This window comes from Podarcis erhardii (assembly GCF_964252035.2).
Source record: "Podarcis erhardii genome assembly, chromosome: 13".
Classification (NCBI taxonomy): Eukaryota; Metazoa; Chordata; class Lepidosauria; order Squamata; family Lacertidae; genus Podarcis; species Podarcis erhardii.
In genome coordinates, this window is record NC_138502.1 from 1,349,297 (window position 1) to 1,368,572 (window position 19,276).

A 19,276-nucleotide genomic window follows, 5' to 3' on the forward strand; every position below is an offset into this window, starting at 1 on the left:
CCAATAAAGTGAGATGAGCGCCGCAACCCCAGAGTCGGCCACGACTGGACCTAATGGTCAGGGGTCTCTTTACCTTTACTTTACAACTTGTATACAGTGAGATTACTCAATCACCCCCCCCCTCAGCTCTCTTAGTCTTAATCCCCCTCGTTTACTGACGCACACCCACCAAACCCGAAAGTCCATTGCCCTGTTGTTCTCTTTTCATTCAGCAGCCTAACAGCCCACAGATAGAAGCCATTCTTTACCCGGTTGGTGCAATTAATCCTGCTTCTATATATCTTCTGCCCGAGGGCAGATCAAGAAAGTGCCGCCAGGGTGTGAATCATCCCTGTGAATTTTCCTCGCTCTCCTGAGGTCTTATGTACTGAGTTGAATAGGATCTAAAATGCAGCAGTCTGATTGGCCCTAGAACAATAGGATTCAGAATGCAGCAGTCTGATTGGCCCTAGAACAATAGGATCCAGAATGCAGCAGTCTGATTGGTACTAGAACCATAGGATCCAGAATGCAGCAGTCTGATTGGTCCTAGAACAATAGGATCCAGAATGCAGCAGTCTGATTGGTCCACAGGAGCCACCCAATCCAGCTCCAGGTGGAAGTGAATCCGCAACCTGATTGGCCGACAGGAGAATCCCGGGAGTTGGAGCCCATTGTGTAAATGATGTATATAAAACAGACATTCTGCAATGCGCCCCATTTCCCATTGCAATAAGAATATGGCCTGGGGAGAGCAGTGAGTTTGTGGGCCAGAAGGTCCTGTTTCTTCACTTCCTGAAGGGATGAAGGATGAAGGGGCCTTGGAGGACTGACCTGGTAGAGGGTTTCCTTTTCCAAGAGGCGATAAGGAGCCGGGTCGATGGGCACGTCGGCCAGGCGGAGGGTTTCCTGGAGCTGCCGGCATTCCCATTCCTCAACCTGCATCAGCCATGGGGATAAAAAGAGGCAGGGAATGGACTGAGCGCGGCTCCATCTTGCCCAGATTCCCATTTCCCCCAGCTGGCTCATTCTCGGAAGCCCCCCATAGACTGTAAAAGGCAATAAATCTGGGGTCCCACTTCGAAAAGCCCTCCGAGACAGCGGCCACCATGTGGCGGGGAGTTCCACAAGCCGACACCTTCATGTTGTGCAACAACAAGCTTATTTTTCTGGCCTAGCCCGGTGGAACTCTCCGCCACTGGAGATTCGGCCGGAGGCGCCTTCAGTGCCTACTGAATACTTTTGCATTTTCCACTGGCCCTTAGGTAGGCCGTTAAGATTGCAGCCTACCAAGATATTTGAAATGCTGCCGTGCTCAGAGCGGGCTGCTGGTGTTTTCAACCGTTTCGTTAATTGTTATTATTATTAACAACCCTCTCGTTTGCTCCTGTTGCAAACGGCTTTGAGAGTTTCAACGGTCAAGCGCTAAATAAATTCTACCAAGCAAGGAAGTATATAAGTACAGTGGTGCCTCGCAAGACGGAAAACTCGCTAGACGAAAGAGTTTTCCGTTTGGGAGGTGCTTCGCAAAACGAATTTCCTATGGGCTTGCTTCGCAAGACGAAAATGTCTTGCGAGTTCCTGCGGGTTTTTTCCCCTCCCCCCCCTTTTTCTAAGCCGCTAAGCCGCTTATCTGCTTATCCGCTAAGCTGATAAGCCGCCAAAAGCCGCTAAAAGCTGCTAATAGCGCTAATAGCGCTAATCCGCTAAGCTGTCAATGGGCTTGCTTCACAAGACGAAAAAACCGCTAGACGAAGAGACTCGCGGAACGGATTAATTTCGTCTTGCGAGGCACCACTGTAAATACGTCTGCAATGGTTTAACTGATACCTGTTTGCAACTCTTTTAAGGGCTTGGTTATGGTTTTATTGCTGTAAAGCGCTTTGATATTTGAGCTTGTAGGGCAGCGGCTGAAGAAGGAGCAAAAAGGGTTTTCTCCTGTGTGTGTTTCTTGTGGCTGATTAGCTGCTCTCCCTATGCAAAGGTCAGAGGGGGCAGGGTTTCTGTTGAGGTAGGTGATTAGCTGTGGGAGGAGCTTATCAGAGCTTGTAGGGCAGCGGCAATTTGATCTATCTTTAGATTTAGGGGAGCTAGTCTCAAACGTTTGTTGGGGGGAGACCTAGGGTTTTTTGGGGGGGAGTTACTTGTCCTGTCTGCACGCTTCTTATGATGGAGGACCACTGCAGCCAGCCCCAACGTCACGTTCTCAAGATGGAGAGTGAGGGAACAGCTGCAGTCGCCTGTGGTTCCTGCACAATGTTTGCCATCTTGCCAAAGGTTGCAGGCAGCTTTACCTGCAGCAATTGCATGTTGATTGCCCTCTTAAAAGACAAAGTCCAGCAACTGGAGGAACGTGTGTCTACGCTCCAAAGAATTAGAGAGCTGGAGCTCTTCTTGGAAGCAACAGAGCACACCGTCTCCACCAAGGAGGAGACAGGGGACTCCCCTGAGAAGGAGGCTAGTTCACCAACACAGGAGCCAGATATATGGAGAAACGTGACTCAAAGAAGTAGGAGGCCCAGGGTTCGCTCTGATTGTTTAGAAATACACAATCGCTTTGAGGTCCTCTCCCCTAGAATGGAAGACGAAGAGCAGACTCCATTTGAGGATCTCTCCCTCATTACAGTCGATCAGGTATATGAAGACGAGCAGCAAAGTCAGTCCTCAGGGAATGTGCAGGCGACCTTGGAACGGACAGATCACGGAAGAACCCCGACCAAACCTAAGAGGAGGCGTGTAGTGGTGATAGGGGATTCCCTACTGAGGGGAACAGAAGCAGTGATCTGTGGGCCTGACAAGATGTCTCGGGAAGTGTGCTGTCTCCCCGGGGCTAAGATCCAAGATGTAACTGAACAACTACAAGGAATCGTAAAACCCACTGACAAATACCCCTTCCTCTTGGTTCATGTGGGAACCAATGACACTGCAAGCAATAGCCTCCAGAAGATCAAAAGAGACTATGAGGCTCTGGGCAGGAAATTGAAGCAATTAAATGCACAAGTTGTCATCTCATCTGTCCTCCCAGTTGAACGACGTGGCCCAGGGAGAGAGAGAAAAATAGTGGAAGTGAACAGCTGGCTTCGCAAATGGTGTAAACAGGAACGGTTTGGATTCTTAGATCACGGACTGCAGTTTCTTGAAGATGGACTTCTGGCAAGCGATGGGCTGCACCTCACAACGGTTGGGAGGAATGTTTTTGCCAAAAATCTCAGAAACCTCATCAGGAGGGCTTTAAACTGACTAATGTGGGGGAGGAAGACAGTGGTCCTGAAGGTAGGAGTCTATCAATTGATGAACATGATCATCCAAATGTCATAGACCAAATGGAGCAAACAGCACGCAGACCTAGTGGTGGGAGGAAAAAATCCTTAAATAAGAGACACGGGGGAATGATTAATGGACTTCAATGTCTGTACACTAATGCGCAAAGCATGGGAAATAAACAAGATGAGCTTGAGCTCTTGGTACAGCAAACTAAATATGACATAATAGGCATCACTGAAACCTGGTGGGATAAGTCCCACGACTGGAATGTAATAATGGAGGGATACAATCTATTTCAGAGAAACAGACCAGACAAGAAAGGAGGAGGAGTGGCATTATATGTCAGGGATGTGTATACCTGTGAAGAGATCCAAGATTTAGAACCTCAAAGCCAAAGTGAGAGCATTTGGGTCAAAATTAAGGGAGAGATGAATAACAAGGACCTCATTGTGGGAGTTTACTATAGATCCCCAAGCCAAACGGAGGACATAGATGATGCCTTCCTGGAACAGATGGCCAAGCATGCAAAAGGAAGGGAGATAGTAGTAATGGGGGACTTCAATTACCCGGATATTTGCTGGATGTCAAACTCAGCCAAGAGCATAAGGTCAAACAGATTCCTCACTGGCCTTGCAGACAACTTTGTTGTCCAGAAAGTGGGAGAAGCAACAAGAGGAACAGCCATTTTAGATCTGGTCCTAACCAATGTTGATGACCTGGTTAGTGGGGTAGAAGTGGAAGGATCATTAGGCGCGAGTGATCATGCTCTTCTGAAGTTTACTATACAGCGGAAAGGAGCAGCCAAGCATACTAGGACTCAATTTCTTGACTTTAAGAAAGCCGACTTCATAAAACTTAGGGAAGTGCTGGGTGAGATCCCATGGACAGTAATACTAAAAGGAAAGGGAGTTCATGATGGCTGGGAGTTTGTTAAGAGGGAGATAGTAAAAGCACAACTTCAGGCAATACCAATGAGACGGAAACATGGAAGGTGCCTAAAGAAGCCAGGGTGGCTATCTAAAGAACTTTTAACTGAGTTAAGATTAAAAAAGGATGTGTACAAAAAATGGAAAAGGGGGGAAACCACCAAAGAGGAATTCAAACAAATAGCCAGCACGTGTAGACACAAAGTCAGAAAAGCTAAAGCACAGAATGAACTCAGGCTTGCTAGAGAGGTTAAAAGCAACAAAAAAAGGCTTTTATGGGTATGTTTGTAGCAAAAGGAAGAAGAAAGAAACAGTGGGGTCACTCAGAGGAGAAGATGGTGAAATGCAAACAGGGGACACAGAAAGGGCTGAACTCCTCAATGCCTTCTTTGCCTCAGTCTTCTCTGATAAAGAAAACAATGCCCGACCTAAAGAATTTGGAGCAAATGATTCAGCAGAGGGAACACAGCCCAGAATAACTAAGGAGATAGTACAAGAATACTTGGCTAGTTTAGATGTATTCAAGTCTCCAGGGCCAGATGAACTGCATCCAAGAGTATTAAAAGAACTGGCAGGTGTGATCTCAGAACCACTGGCAGTCATCTTTGAGAATTCCTGGAGAACAGGCGAAGTCCCGGCAGACTGGAGGAGGGCAAATGTTGTCCCTATTTTCAAAAAGGGGAAAAGAGAGGACCCAAATAATTACCGCCCAGTCAGTCTGACATCAATACCAGGGAAGATTCTGGAGCAGATCATTAAGCAAACAGTTTGTGAGCACCTAGAAAGGAATACTGTGATCACCAATAGTCAGCATGGATTTCTGAAAAATAAGTCGTGTCAGACTAACCTGATCTCGTTTTTTGACAGAATTACAAGCCTGGTAGATGAAGGGAACGCAGTGGATGTAGCCTACCTTGATTTCAGCAAGGCATTTGACAAGGTGCCCCATGATATTCTTGTAAAGATGCTGGTAAAATGCGGTCTTGACTATGCTACCACTCAGTGGATTTGTAACTGGCTGACTGACCGAACCCAAAGGGTGCTCATCAATGGTTCCTCTTCATCCTGGAGAAGAGTGACTAGTGGGGTGCCACAGGGTTCTGTCTTGGGCCCGGTCTTATTCAACATCTTTATCAACGACTTGGATGATGGACTCAAGGGGATCCTGATCAAATTTGCAGATGACACCAAACTGGGAGGGGTGGCTAACACCCCAGAGGACAGGATCACACTTCAAAACGACCTTGACAGATTAGAGAACTGGGCCAAAACAAGCAAGATGAATTTTAATAGGGAGAAATGTAAAGTATTGCACTTGGGCAAAAAAAATGAGAGGCACAAATACAAGATGGGTGACACCTGGCTTGAGAGCAGTACATGTGAAAAGGATCTAGGAGTCTTGGTTGACCACAAACTTGACATGAGCCAACAGTGTGACGCGGCAGCTAAAAAAGCCAATGCAATTCTGGGCTGCATCAATAGGAGTATAGCATCTAGATCAAGGGAAGTAATAGTGCCACTGTATTCTGCTCTGGTCAGACCTCACCTGGAGTACTGTGTCCAGTTCTGGGCACCGCAGTTCAAGAAGGACACTGACAAACTGGAACGTGTCCAGAGGAGGGCAACCAAAATGGTCAAAGGCCTGGAAACGATGCCTTATGAGGAACGGCTAAGGGAGCTGGGCATGTTTAGCCTGGAGAAGAGGAGGTTAAGGGGTGATATGATAGCCATGTTCAAATATATAAAAGGATGTCACATAGAGGAGGGAGAAAGGTTGTTTTCTGCTGCTCCAGAGAAGCGGACACGGAGCAATGGTTCCAAACTACAAGAAAGAAGATTCCACCTAAACATTAAGAAGAACTTCCTGACAGTAAGAGCTGTTTGACAGTGGAATTGGCTGCCCAGGAGTGTGGTGGAGTCTCCTTCTTTGGAGGTCTTTAAGCAGAGGCTTGACAACCAGATGTCAGGAGTGCTCTGATGGTGTTTCCTGCTTGGCAGGGGGTTGGACTCGATGGCCCTTGTGGTCTCTTCCAACTCTAGGATTCTAGGATTCTATGATTCTATATTTTCTCTGTGATGCTGGTATACAAATATTAACAAGTAAATAAATAATTAGACCCAGGATCTTGGCATGCAGGACCATCTCCTCCTCCTCCTCCTCTTCTTCTTCCTCCTCCTCTCTATTGAATATACACACACACACACACACACACACACACACACACTCTTACATGAAATTTCCAAAAAACAACAACATACAGCATATTTTCTAATCTTAATCAGCGTTTTGGACTTCCACCAACCACATCTGAAGATTTTTCAATGTTTATCACTTAATCTGCATTTCATTAATTTCACTATTGCTTTTAACAGTCCTTCACTAATAAGTTCCCTTCGTACTTGTCTCTGCAATATTTCACATAGCCCTCCTTACAAAACTTCTTCCAATCTTACCAGCGTAATCTGTTGATTACAATTGCTTTTCAAATACTTCACATATTTACTCCAGTCCTCTGAGAATCTCTGATACCGCGGGTTTCAAATCCTTCCTGTCGTCTTGTCTAATTCCACATAGTCCATGAATTTATAGACTGCCCTATACCCAGGGGTCTCAGAATAAAACCAAGATATAAAACCACAAAATACCTAACACTGTAAAAATAAAAACAAGAACCCAATAGCCACCCAAAACAAAACAAAATTTTAAAAGGGCACAGGATGTGAACCACAGCTCCCATCAGCCCCGAGGAACGAACCTCTCTGCTCAAGGGACCCAGGAGTCCTGGACCCCCAGCCTCCTCCCTGGCCCTCCTTGTGGCCGCCTCTCCCCGCCGCAAGAACCTGGCATCTCAGCGCATAACGTACCATGTGGCGATGTTGCCCATGCTCTTCTCGCGGGGTGAGAGAATCGGTGCTCGTCGGAACGGCCTTGGAGGGCTGAAATCAGAAAAAAAGCCATTGCGGTGGGTTGGGCTGGATGACCCCTGGGGTCCCTTCCATAGAGTTCTATAACTATGATTCGAAGCCAAGGCTAAACAGGAGAAGGGGGATCTCTCTGCCTCCACAGGTCCAGCTGCCTCCTACCTTTTTCTCCTCCTCTTCCTCTCCCTCCACAATCTCTTCCGCCCAACTTTCCTGGGCATCGCAAGGCCCATTCTCCGTTTCCTTGGGCGAGTCTGCGTAAGAAGCAAGGAAAGGGGTTTACTTTGGAGAAGTTTATTTTTTATCCTACGGTGGTGCCCCGCAAGACGAATGCCTCGCAAGACGAAAAACTCGCTAGACGAAAGAGTTTTCCGTTTTTGAGGTGCTTCGCAAGACGAATTTCCCTATGGGCTTGCTTCGCAAGACGAAAAGTCTTGCGAGTTCTTGCGAGTTTTTTCCCTCCCCCCACCTTTTTCTAAGCCGCTAAGCCGCTAATAGCCGCTAAGCCGCTAATAGCCGCTAATATCGCTAAGCCGCTAAGCTGCTAATGGCCGTGCTTCGCAAGACGAAAAAACTGCAAGATGGAGAGACTCACTGAACAAATTAATTTCGTCTTGCGAGGCACCACTGTAATTTTTTACATAATTTTTAAAATTAATTTTTCTGTTCTACAGTTTAAAATACAGTATTTTTTCACTCTATAAGACGCACCAGACCACAAGACGCACCTAGTTTTTGGAGGAGGAAAAAAAGAAAAAAATATTCTGAATCTCAGAAGCCAGAACAGCAAGAGGGATCGGTGCGCAGTGAAAGCAGCAATCCCTCTTGCTGTTCTGGCTTCTGGGATAGCTGCGCAGCCTGCATTTGCTCCATAAGACGCACACACATTTCCCCTTACTTTTTAGGAGGGAAAAAGTGAGTCTTATAGAGCAAAAAATACGGTCGTCTGATCTCTTGCAATGCGGCTCAAGAATCCTAGACCCTCTTCTGCCCTCCTCCCTAATGCAAGTCGGCATAAGCTCTCACCCGGTTCATCTTGGTTTGGGTCCGCCTGGTCCGACCGGCTGAGAATGTACTGGAATCTCTTCTCTGGGCCAAGGTGGGCCGACAGAAGCTTGGAGAGATGCTTCCTCCGAATGGACCCCAACAAGACGCGAGACTCTTTGAGGAGGGGAGAGAAAGAGAAGGGGGGTTTGGGGCCTCTTCTCTCAGTTAGGGGATCTGGCCTCACAACGAAGGACTCGCCTCCTCCAGCCTGGCGCCCTCCAGCTGTTCTGTACTACAACTCCCATGGGAGTTCTAGTTCGAAGCAGCTGAACAGCACATTTGCTGTTTATTGGGGGGGATTTAAAAACCAACCAACCAACCAAGCAAGCAGTGTGTAAGTTTTATGAATTAAATTAAAAATACTTACATATGTTCTGTAAAATGTACCGTATTTTTCGCCCTATAGGACGCACTTTTCCCCCTCCAAAAATGAAGGGGAAACGTTTGTGCGTCCTATGGGGCGAATGCAGGCTTTCGCTGAAAAACCAACCAAGCAAGCAAGCAGTGTGTACGTTTTATGAATTAAATTAAAAATACTTATATATGTTATGTAAAATGTACCGTATTTTTCGTCCTATAGGACAGTGTTTCCCAACCTTTTTTGGGCAAAGGCACACTTGTTTCATGAAAAAAATCTCGAGGCACACCACCATTAGAAAATGTTTAAAAAATTAACTCTGTGCCTATATTGACTATATATACAGTGGTGCCCCGCAAGACGAATGCCTCGCAAGACTGAAAACCCGCAAGACGAAAGGGTTTTCCGTTTTTTGAGGCACTTCGCAAGATGAATTTCCCTATGGGCTTGCTTCGCAAGAAGAAAGCCTATAGGGAAATCTCCAGGGACCTCTTTTAAATGCTGGCGGTGGGGAGCAAAGCCTTCCCCCCCCTCCGGCCTTCAGAAGAGGTCCAGGAAGGCCGGCGGGGGCCGAAAGGCTTTGCTCCCCACCGCCAGCATTTTAAAAGCAGTCCGGGATAGCAGGGAAGCGCTTCCCGCTATCCTGGACGGCTTTTGAAGGCAGGCGGGGGGAGCAAAGACTTTGCTCCCCCCTGCCTGCCTTCCCGGGAGAGCGGAGAAACGCAGCGTGTTTCTCCGCTGTCCCGGACAGCTTTTGAAGGCAGGCAGAGGGGAGCAAAGACTTTCGCCCCCCGCCGGCATTCAGAAGAGGTCCAGGACCTCTTCTGAAGGCGGGCGGGGGGCAAAAGTCCTTGCTCCCCCCCTGCCTGCCTTCCCGGGAGAGCGGAGAAAAGCAGCGTGTTTCTCCGCTGTCCTGGACGGCTTTTGAAGGCAGGCGGGGGGAGCAAAGACTTTCGCCCCCCGCCCGCCTTCAGAAGAGGTCCAGGACCTCTTCTGAAGGCTGGCGGGGGGGCAAAAGTCTTTGCTCCCCCTGCCTGCCTTCCCGGGAGAGCGTAGAAACGCAGCACGTTTCTCCTCTGTCCCGGACGGCTTTTGAAGGGGGGGAGCAAAGACTTTCCGCTCTCCCGGGAAGGCAGGCACGGGGGAGCAAAGACCTTTGCCCCCCGCCCGCCTTCAGAAGAGGCCCTGGACCTCTTCTGAAGGCGGGCGGGGGGGCGAAAGTCTTTGCTCCCCTCTGCCTGCCTTCAAAAGCTGTCCGGGACAGCGGAGAAACACGCTGCGTTTCTCCGCTCTCCCGGGAAGGCAGGCAGGGGGGAGCAAAGAGGTCCTGGACCTCTTCTGAAGGCGGGCGGGGGGCAAAAGTCTAATTCTAATTTCAATGAGTGTGCCCTCCCACGGCACACCAGGCAACGTCTCGCGGCACACTAGTGTGCCGCGGAACACCGGTTGGGAAACACTGCTATAGGACGCACTTTTCCCCCTCCAAAAATGAAGGGGAAATGTGTGTGCGTCCTATGGGGCGAATGCAGGCTTTCGCTGAAGCCTGGAGAGTGAGAGGGGTTGGTGTGCACCGACCCCTCTCGCTCTCCACGCTTCAGGAAGCTATCCGCAAGCCTCGGGAGCCCGTGGGAGTTCCTGTCGGGCTCCCTAGGCTTGTGGATAGCAGCCTGCATCTTGAAGCCTGGGGCGTGCTGCACAGCGCGTCCCAGGCTTTGGTTCCCCAACCTGGTTTGGAGGGTGGCGGCGGGGAGAAGCAGCACGCCTTTCCGCTGTTCCTCAACCTGGTTTGGGCTTCAGGCAGATATCCGCAAGCAGTGGGAGCCCGGCGGGAAATCGCGACGGTCTCCCAAGGCGTGCGGTGAGCTGCCTGTTCTGGGGGCTCAGGCTTCCCCCGCCCCGCCCCTGGGGGGGGGAATAATTTTTTTTTCTTTATTTCCCCCCTCCAAAACTAGGTGCGTCCTATGGGCCGGTGCGTCCTATAGGGCGAAAAATACGGTATTTACTGCCTGATCGGGTAGGGAAAGCCTCAAAGCGGTTTGCAAAGATACTAAAACAGTAAAAAGCACAATCCACTGGTACCTTGGTACTCAAACGCTTTGGTACTCAAACACTGCAAACCCGGAAGTAAGCATTCCCATTTGCAAACTTTTTCGGAAGCCGAACCTGCTCCGATTTCAGTGCCAGACTTCTGTTTTGAGTGTTACGCTGAGGTCTGTCTCTTTTTGCTATTTAATTTGCATTTTTAGTTTATGAGGCTCTTTTGTTTTCGTTTTCGTGACTGTGTGGAACCCATTTCATCTACTGATTGGTTGTGTGACTGCAGTACATTGATTACTGCTTTCGTTAGATAGTAAAATTCATGTCAAATGGCTGCTTTAGGGGTTGTTTTTAAAAGTCTGGAACGGATAAATCCGTTTTGCATTATCTTCTGTGGGAAAGCGTGCCTCGGTTTTGGAACGCTTTGGTTTTGGAACGGACTTCCGGGACAGATTAAGTTTGAGAACCAAGGTGCCGCTGTACAAAATACTTGAAAGATTAAAAAATCAGAAAAGAAACGAAAACAGATCAAAACACACAGTCTTGTCTAAATAAAAAATGCTTTTAGCAGGTGACAGAAAGTGTACGAGCAAAGAGTCAAGTGGCGGGGAGTTCCGCAGATTGTTGTTAAAGGAAAGCTGGTACTGAAGAACGAGAGACGGTTTACCTTGAGAGTCCACCAAGGGGAACTGCTTGAGGGTGGAGATCCTGAGCAGCCTGCGCAGATCTTTGTATTTACTCTCCAGGGACAGGTATTTGAGATCGGTCACCATAAAGTCTTCGGCGTAGATGTCGTGGCCTCTGGGGGAGAAAAGGAGGGAGTGGAAAGGTGGGTTGGAGGGTTCAGGGTGAAGGAAAACCCCCCTCCATCCACTTTCTGAGTCACATTCTGCTTCTCCAAGCCTCCTCAGAGCTGGACTACTGCAATGCGCTCTATGTTGGTCTGGTTCTGAAGCTCTGAGCCTTTAGTGCCCCGTGGGCCCTCGGTGCTGGACCTCAGTGTCCAGGTAGAACGATGGGGATGGAGACGCTCCTTCAGGTCTACAGGACCGAGGCTGTTTAAGGCTTTAATGTCCAGCGCCAACACTTTGAATTGTGCTCGGAAACGCACTGGGAGCCAATGTAGGTCTTTCAGGACTGGTGTTATGTGGTCTCTCAGTCCCCAGTCTGGCTGCCACATTCTGGATTAATTGCGGTTTCCAGGTCACCTTCAAAGGTAGCCCCACGTAGAGCGCATTGCAGTAGTCCAAGCGGGAGATAACTAGAGCATGCGCCACTCTGGCCAGACAGTCTGCAGGCAGGGAGGGTCTCATCTTGCGTACCAGATGGAGCTGACAGACAGCTGCCCTGGACACGGAACTGACCTGCGCCTCCACGGACAGCGGTGAGTCCAGTATGACTTACAGGCTGCACACCTGGTCCTTCGGGGGCACAGTTGCCCCATTCAGGACCAGGGAGTCCCCCACAGCTGCCTCCAGACACACGTGGACTAGAATGCTGGACTATTGGTCTGGTACAACGGGCTCTATTTATGTCCTTACCCACTCTTGCCCACAGCCAGCTTAGGCAGGAAAGGCAGCTTTTTGACGCTGATGATGCCATCGAAGAAGGAAGGCTGTGAGCGCTGGCTGATGGCGTTGGCGCTCAGCACGGCCACCAAGACCGGCAGGATGTGGGACATCTGGCCCGTCAGCTCAAAGGTCAACAGGGCGGTCGAGAGGGTCTGGGTCACGGCCCCGGAGTACGCCGCCGCGCCTGCAAGGGAGAGACATTTCCTAGCGCAGGGCCGGCGGAACTGCCCGCCACTAGCTCGGCAGAGGACAGAAGGGGCCGGTGGGAGAGCAAGCGGGGCCTCACCTGCCAGGGCGTAGCCAGCGGGCACGATCCGCATGTGGATCCCTTCGGAGACGATGCCGTCCGGGAAAATCTTGGCCATGACTTCGCCGTACAGCCGGCCGAGGGCAGCTCCTGTTGGCAGAAGACGCGGACAGGATCACTGCTGGAACATAAGAACGTCAGCGTAGGCCATTAGGCCAAAGGGGTCCCAGCTCTCCAGCCCGGACAACTGGGTTCCCTGGTAAAGGAGCGGGGAGGCAGGGGCGTAGGAAGGGGGGGGCGAAGCGCCCCGGGTTCCATCATGGAGGGGGGGGTCAAAAAGGAACAATTACTGCCCTACTGGGGCGGTTCATAAAAAACCTCTCTTTTTTAAAAATGCCTGCTCCAAAGGTCTTATCTTACGACACTAGGGATTATACAGTGGTACCTCTGAATGCGAACGGGATCCATTTCGGAGCCCCGTTCACATCCTGAACAGAACGCAAACCGAGCAATACGTCGCTTCTGCACATACGCGTGAGGTCATTTTGAGCGTCTGCGCATGCGCGAGTGGCGAAACCCGGAAGTAAAGCGCTCCGTTACTTCCGGGTCACCACGGAGCGCAACCTGAAAACGCTCAGCCTAAAGCAACTTTAACCCGAGGTATATGTCAGGGAATTGCCATCGGAGCCAGAGGGAGAGGGAGGACTCCAGAGGGATTCCGGAGAGCGTCCCGGGAGGGAGAGAAGCAGCCCATCTTCTGGGGAAGGAAATCAGCGTAGCACCAGTGGAGAAGGGGGCCAGATGGGGGAATCGGCGAGGTGGCTCCAGGACTCCTCGCCGGAGACCAGCGGGGAGAGCGGGTCCTCCACTGCCCACGCCCTCCCTGCGCAGAAGGCTTCCGCGTCAAAGAGCTTCTTTGCTGGAAGAAGTTCAAGAAACGTCCACTGACGGATTCTGCCAGCGATTGAGGCAGCCACGGGCGAGTGGCTGTCCGGACAGAAAGGGTTCACTCAGGCAACCCAGCCAGGTGTGGCGCCGATTTACGCACGAGCAACCCCTAGAACCATTACACTATATCAGAAATTTCATGCATATCGGTTAATATCTTGACCCTCCTTCACAAAAATAGCTGTTTACAGCCATACCTCGGGTTACAGACGCTTCGCGTTTTTTCAGGTTACGGACCGCCGAAACCCGGAAGTGCCGGAATGGGTTACTTCCGGGTTTCGGCGGTCGCGCATGCGCTGAAACGCCAAATCATGCTTTGCGCATGCACAGAGGCACTAAATTGCAACCCGCGTGTCCACTGTACTTGGCTGTTTTCATATGTCGTGAAGGCTGAAATTTCAATTCAGTGAAACACAATCGAAACACAACTCATCCTGTAGATTTAAGGATCTGTCCACAGTCACCTCCTTGTTATCAGAGGCACATAATCCACATTCTTTTGTAAGAAAATATGAAATACAGTGGTGCCCCGCAAGACGAATGTGTCGCAAGATGAAAAACCCGCTAGACGAAAGGGTTTTCCGTTTTCGAGGCGCTTCGCAAGACGAATTTCCCTATGGGCTTGCTTTGCAAGACGAAAACGTCTTGCGAGTCTTGTGATTTTTTTTCGCTTTCCCCCCCCTTTTTCTAAGCCGCTAAGCCGCTAATAGCCGCTTAGCTGCTTTGCCGCTAATAGCCGCTAAGCCGCTAATCCGCTAAGCCGTCAATGGGCTTGCTTCGCAAGACGAAAAAACCACTAGACGAAGAGACTCACGGAACGGATTCTTTTCGTCTTGCGAGGCACCACTGTAACATAAAACTATTTTTGCAGGCAATACATACATATATATATATACAGTGGTGCCCCGCAAGACGAACGCCTCGCAAGACGGAAAACCCGCTAGACGAAAGGGTTTTCCGTTTTGGAGGCGCTTCGCAAAACGAATTTCCCTATGGGCTTGCTTCGCAAGACGAAAATGTCTTGCAAGTTCCTGCGGGGGTTTTTCCCCTCTTTTCCCCCTTTTCCTAAGCCCTAAGCCGCTTATCAGATGATCCACTAAAAGCCACTAAACCGCTAATAACGCTAATCCGCTAAGCTGTCAATGGGCTTGCTTTGCAAGGCGAAAAAACCGCTTTACGAAGAGCCTCACGGAACGGATTAATTTCGTCTTGCGAGGCACCACTGTATATCAATATCAATGTGTGGGGGGGTGGTTTGACAAGAAATTTTCTTCACTGGGTAACACCTGACCTTCCTACACCTCTGCAGCGAGGGGCGGTGGCTGAGGTTCTTACCATAAACGAAGACAGGGAGGAAAAATCCCGCCGGGATGACCATGGTCGTAGCCAAAAGCACCATGAAGAACTGTTGAGGAAGAGGGGGGCACCAGTGAGAGGGTCGTCGGAACGATGTTTGGGCAAGGAAGGAGGGCACGGGTCAAGGAGAGTGAGGTCCGCGTTGCTGCATCAGGAAGGCACACCTGGGATTGTGTCCATCATCAGCCGGAAAGCTCTGCGTCACGACGTAGCCTTCAACCAGGTGAGTTAGGAAAAGACTCACCCATTTGTCTCCAAGAGCCACCTCTTTGGACATGTAAATGGCAGTACAAAACGGGCCAGCTAAGTCCGTTTGTTATCTTGGTCTGAGCCGTTCGGCGGCCTCTTCCACTAGGTCAGGGCGGCACAACGTTCTGTACCATAGTTGTCAACGTTTTCCTTTTTTAAAGGGAAATTATCTTGTTCCGAATAGGATTCCTCGCAAGAAAAGGGAAAAGTTGACAGCTATGTTTTGTAATGAGCGGGCCGCGGGAATACTTGAATGCAGAACCCGCGGGCCACACTCCCGAGTTAAATTTCCGTATCGGAAATTAAAGTGTTTGCTGTGTTTTTCATACTGTTCATACATACAATTGATGGATTTTATTTAATATATACACCTGAACACACAATTAATAGATTTAACGAAATACCATATTTTTTGCTCTATAAGACTCACTTTTTCCCTCCTAAAAAGTAAGGGGAAATGTGTGTGCGTCTTATGGGGCGAATGCAGGCTGCGCAGCTATCCCAGAAGCCAGAACAGCAAGAGGGATTGCTGCTTTCACTGCGCAGCGATCCCTCTTGCGGTTCTGGCTTCTGAGATTCAGAATATTTTTTTTCATGTTTTCCTCCTCCAAAAACTAGGTGCGTCTTGTGGTCTGGTGCGTCTTATAGAGCGAGAAATACGGTATATACGACTGAACACGCAATCGATTTAATTATTAAACAAATTTAACGGACAAATGTGCATGCTTTCATTAACCGCGTGTGACACAAAAGTTATTTGTGAAGGCTTTAAGTTTTTTTCTTGAATGTTTCCAAGGGCCACCGAAAGGGTTCTGGTGGGCCGCATGCATGGACCACCCTGTCCTACATATTAAGCTAAGCTTACCAGATTATTATTTTTTCCAATGAATCTGGGGACACTTTTCAACTTCAATGGATTTTGAATGGGACCTGATTTGTAAACCCGGGGACTGTCCCCGGGAAACGCGGACATCTGGTAACCTTATATTAAGCATCCTTGCAGGGGTGGACTTTGGTAATATGTCGCCTTGAGTTAGCACAAAAATTGGCTCCCCCTCCAATATTTTTTTACATTCACAATAATTCCTTTTGGTATGGTTGCTTTTGTATGAATCTTCTCAGTAATGTAAAGGTAAAGGGACCCCTGACCATTAGGTCCAGTCGTGGCCGACTCTGGGGTTGTGGCGCTCATCTCGCTTTATTGGCCGAGGGAGCCGGCGTACAGCTTCCGGGTCATGTGGCCAGCAGGACTAAGCCGCTTCTGGCGAACCAGAGCAGCACATGGAAATGCCGTTTACCTTCCCACCGGAGCGGTACCTATTTATCTACTTGCACTTGGACATGCTTTCGAACTGCTAGGTGGGCAGGAGCAGGGACCGAGCAACGGGAGCTCACCCCGTCATTGCGAGGATTCGAACTGCTGACCTTCTGATCGGCAAGTCCTAAGCTCTGTGGTTTAGACCACAGCGCCACCCATGTCCCTATCTTCTCAGTAGGTACCCATATAAATATAGGTATTATTATTATTATTATTATTATTATTATTATTATTATTATTTACCCCAGCTTGGTGCCCTATGCGTAGGAACTGCCCACACAACCCGAAACCTGCCACTGGTCCTTAATACAGACTCACAGGGCTATAAGGGACACCTGGATATCATCCAAACTGACCCCCTCCCGATGCTGTTACAATAATTTAACACAGGCACACACAAACTCCCCATGGCTTAAGTGTTTGTGGGCGAAAACCGCCTTCCAGAATGGCATGTGCAAAGGGGATTCTGCCAAGGGCGGCAGCCCCTTCCCCACGGTCCACCCCCTCCTGCCACCCCCAGGCAAGACCCCCACCTTAGCAATGAGAAAGAAGGAGACCATCTCTAGGGAGGAGAAAGCTGGGTGGGTCCACTGGAGCCAGCTGAAATCGTGGGTCTGGTTGGGGGGCAGGGGGGTGCTGTTGCTGCCCAGGGGGGCCTCCTCAAGACCCCAGGTCAGGTTGTTGAAGAAGGTCTCCAGAAGTTGCTTCATGGAGAGCTTGAGAGAGGAAAAAGAAATAATAATAATAATAATAATAATAATAATAATAATAATAATAATAATTTTATTTATACCCTGCCCTCCCCAGCCAAGACCGGGCTCAAGGCGGCTAACACCAGGTATAAAAACAATTGATTAAAATAAAACTTAAAAACAAGATTAAAATATAACACTAAAATGCAGCCTCGTTTCAGTAGAAACTCAGATCAAAAACTTTTGGGGGATGAAAACGTCAAATCTTCACCAAGGCAGAAGAGCAGAAAACTCGGTGCAGGGGGTCCCCGAGGGTCATCCAGCCTGACCCCCTGCAATGAAGGAGTCGCAGCTGAAGAATCCCCGACCAATGCCTGCTTAAAAAGCCTCCAATGATTTAAAAACCCTTCCAAGGTGTTGTTTGCAGGCAGTGAAAAGAGCACCATCGAGGCTCTTCCCTTGTGTCAATTGGCAGGGAGTTCCAAAGATGGATGGAAAGGCCTCATCCAAAAGGGGCTGAGAACTGGAACCGCAAACACTAATCTAGTCCCCCAACCCTCAATTGGTTATTACTATTATGCTTTTAATTAAAGAACCTTTTACTGAGGGTGAAAGAGGAGAGCGCAAAACATGATCTGAAGCTCAACAGCAAAAAAAGGAAGATCGTGGCCACTGGGCCCATCACCTCCTGGCTAATAGAAGGGGAAGAAATGGAGGCAGTGAGAGATTTTACTTTCTTGGGCTCCATGATCACTGCAGATGGTGACAGCAGCCACGAAATTAAAAGACGCCTGCTCCTTGGGAGAAAGGCGATGGCAAACCTAGACAGCATCTTAAAAAGCAGAGACATCACCTTGCCAACAAAGGTCCGTATAGTTCAAGCTATGTTTTTCCCAGTCGTGATGTATGGAAGTGAGAGCTGGACCATCAAGAAGGCTGATCGCTGAAGAATGGATGCTTTTGAATTCTGGTGCTGGAGGAGACTCTTGAGAGTCCCATGGACTGCAAGAAGATCAAACGTATCCATTCTTAAGGAAATCAGCCCTGAGTGCTCACTGGAAGGACGGATCCTGAAGCTGAGGCTCCAAGACTTTGGCCACCTCATGAGAAGAGAAGACTCCCTGGAAAAGACCCTGATGTTGGGAAAGATGGAGGGCCCAAGGAGAAGGGGACAACGGAGGGCGAGATGGTGGGACAGTGTTCTCGAAGGGACCAGCATGAGTTTGACTAAAACTGCGGGAGGCAGTGGAAGACAGGAGGGCCTGGCATGCTCTGGTCCAGGGGGTCACAAAGAGGCGGACATGACTAAACGACTAAACAACAACAACATTGTGCTTTTAATCTTGCATTTGATCTTCCGAACTGCTTTGAGTTCTTTTTTTTATTATAATTCTTAGATAAATCTAATAAAATAATAAAATAAAACCAGATGGCTGAGCAAAGAGGGGAGGGTACAACTCCTCTGTCGCAAGAGTTTGCACACTTACTTTTGAGCCAATATATTGCCCGGAACCATGGGGGAATGTGATACTCGATAGCAGCAGGGAGACGAACCCAGCGTACAAAATTTTGCTGCAGAGAGAAGAGACACTATGTGGGTTGGTTTTGTTTAGATGTTGTCTTCTGGGGGGGGGGGCAAGGGGTTCCACAGAGGAATAATAATAATAATAATAATAATAATAATAATAATAATAATAATAATAATAATAATACTCTACTCATCTGGTTGGGTTTCCCCAGCCACTCTGGGCTGCTTCCAACAAAATATTAAAAATATAACAAAACACCAGACATTAAAAGGGTGGAGAAGGAGGCACCCCCCAAATAACCCATTATCTCAGGATTCCCTGCTTTCGTTTTAAATATCTAGAATCCTGTTCTCACAGTGGCCCAACAGTGGCTGGGTTTGGGAAAAGGAAATTTGAGAAAATGAAATTTTCTCCCCACTCCTTGAGCTCTGAGCTGTTCTGCGTGGCGCAAGGCTCTTCCCTGATTTCGACCACCCACCGCTCTCTGTCCCAAACAGCAAACAAGGATTCGGGGGCGAAGGTATGGGGAGAGCCTTACTTGTTCGCCATAAAACGTTTGATTCTCAGCCGGTTCTGGAGAAAGTCGAGAATGTTCCGGTGGCAGAAGAGGAAGAGACAGGAGATGCCGCCACAGAGGACGCTGGACGGAGGGAAACAGAAACACAAGGGACCCAGGTGTCCGGGGAGGACGTAGAGGCAAAACCTAGCGACGTCCACTCAATTTCCTTTTTTAAATATAACCTTTGTTATACAACAATTTACCTTAGACAATACACACAGTACACACCGTACACAGCAGAAACACACCATAAACGCCATTTAATATCATTATA

General features: G+C 49.0%; 1 protein-coding gene and 1 long non-coding RNA gene across 3 annotated transcripts in view; one reads left to right on the forward strand and one right to left on the reverse strand.

Moving 5' to 3' along the window:
• The window catches only part of LOC309326849, a 131,421-nt gene that overhangs the window by 73,421 nt on the left and 38,724 nt on the right, over nucleotides 1-19,276 (forward strand). The gene's annotated exons all lie outside the window — the stretch shown is intronic.
• Nucleotides 1-19,276, reverse strand: part of LOC309326725 (chloride channel protein ClC-Kb-like) — a 38,006-nt gene that overhangs the window by 2,918 nt on the left and 15,812 nt on the right. For both annotated transcript variants that reach the window (XM_081835670.1, XM_081835669.1), the window contains 11 exons: nucleotides 18,982-19,083; nucleotides 18,402-18,486; nucleotides 16,756-16,938; nucleotides 14,635-14,704; nucleotides 12,391-12,501; nucleotides 12,075-12,288; nucleotides 11,201-11,334; nucleotides 8,118-8,252; nucleotides 7,254-7,345; nucleotides 7,035-7,106; nucleotides 814-918 (listed from right to left, as the gene is read on the reverse strand). In XM_081835670.1, coding sequence (XP_081691796.1) covers nucleotides 814-918; nucleotides 7,035-7,106; nucleotides 7,254-7,345; nucleotides 8,118-8,252; nucleotides 11,201-11,334; nucleotides 12,075-12,288; nucleotides 12,391-12,501; nucleotides 14,635-14,704; nucleotides 16,756-16,938; nucleotides 18,402-18,486; nucleotides 18,982-19,083 — 1,303 coding nt within the window. The remainder of the gene's footprint in view (nucleotides 1-813; nucleotides 919-7,034; nucleotides 7,107-7,253; nucleotides 7,346-8,117; nucleotides 8,253-11,200; nucleotides 11,335-12,074; nucleotides 12,289-12,390; nucleotides 12,502-14,634; nucleotides 14,705-16,755; nucleotides 16,939-18,401; nucleotides 18,487-18,981; nucleotides 19,084-19,276) is intronic.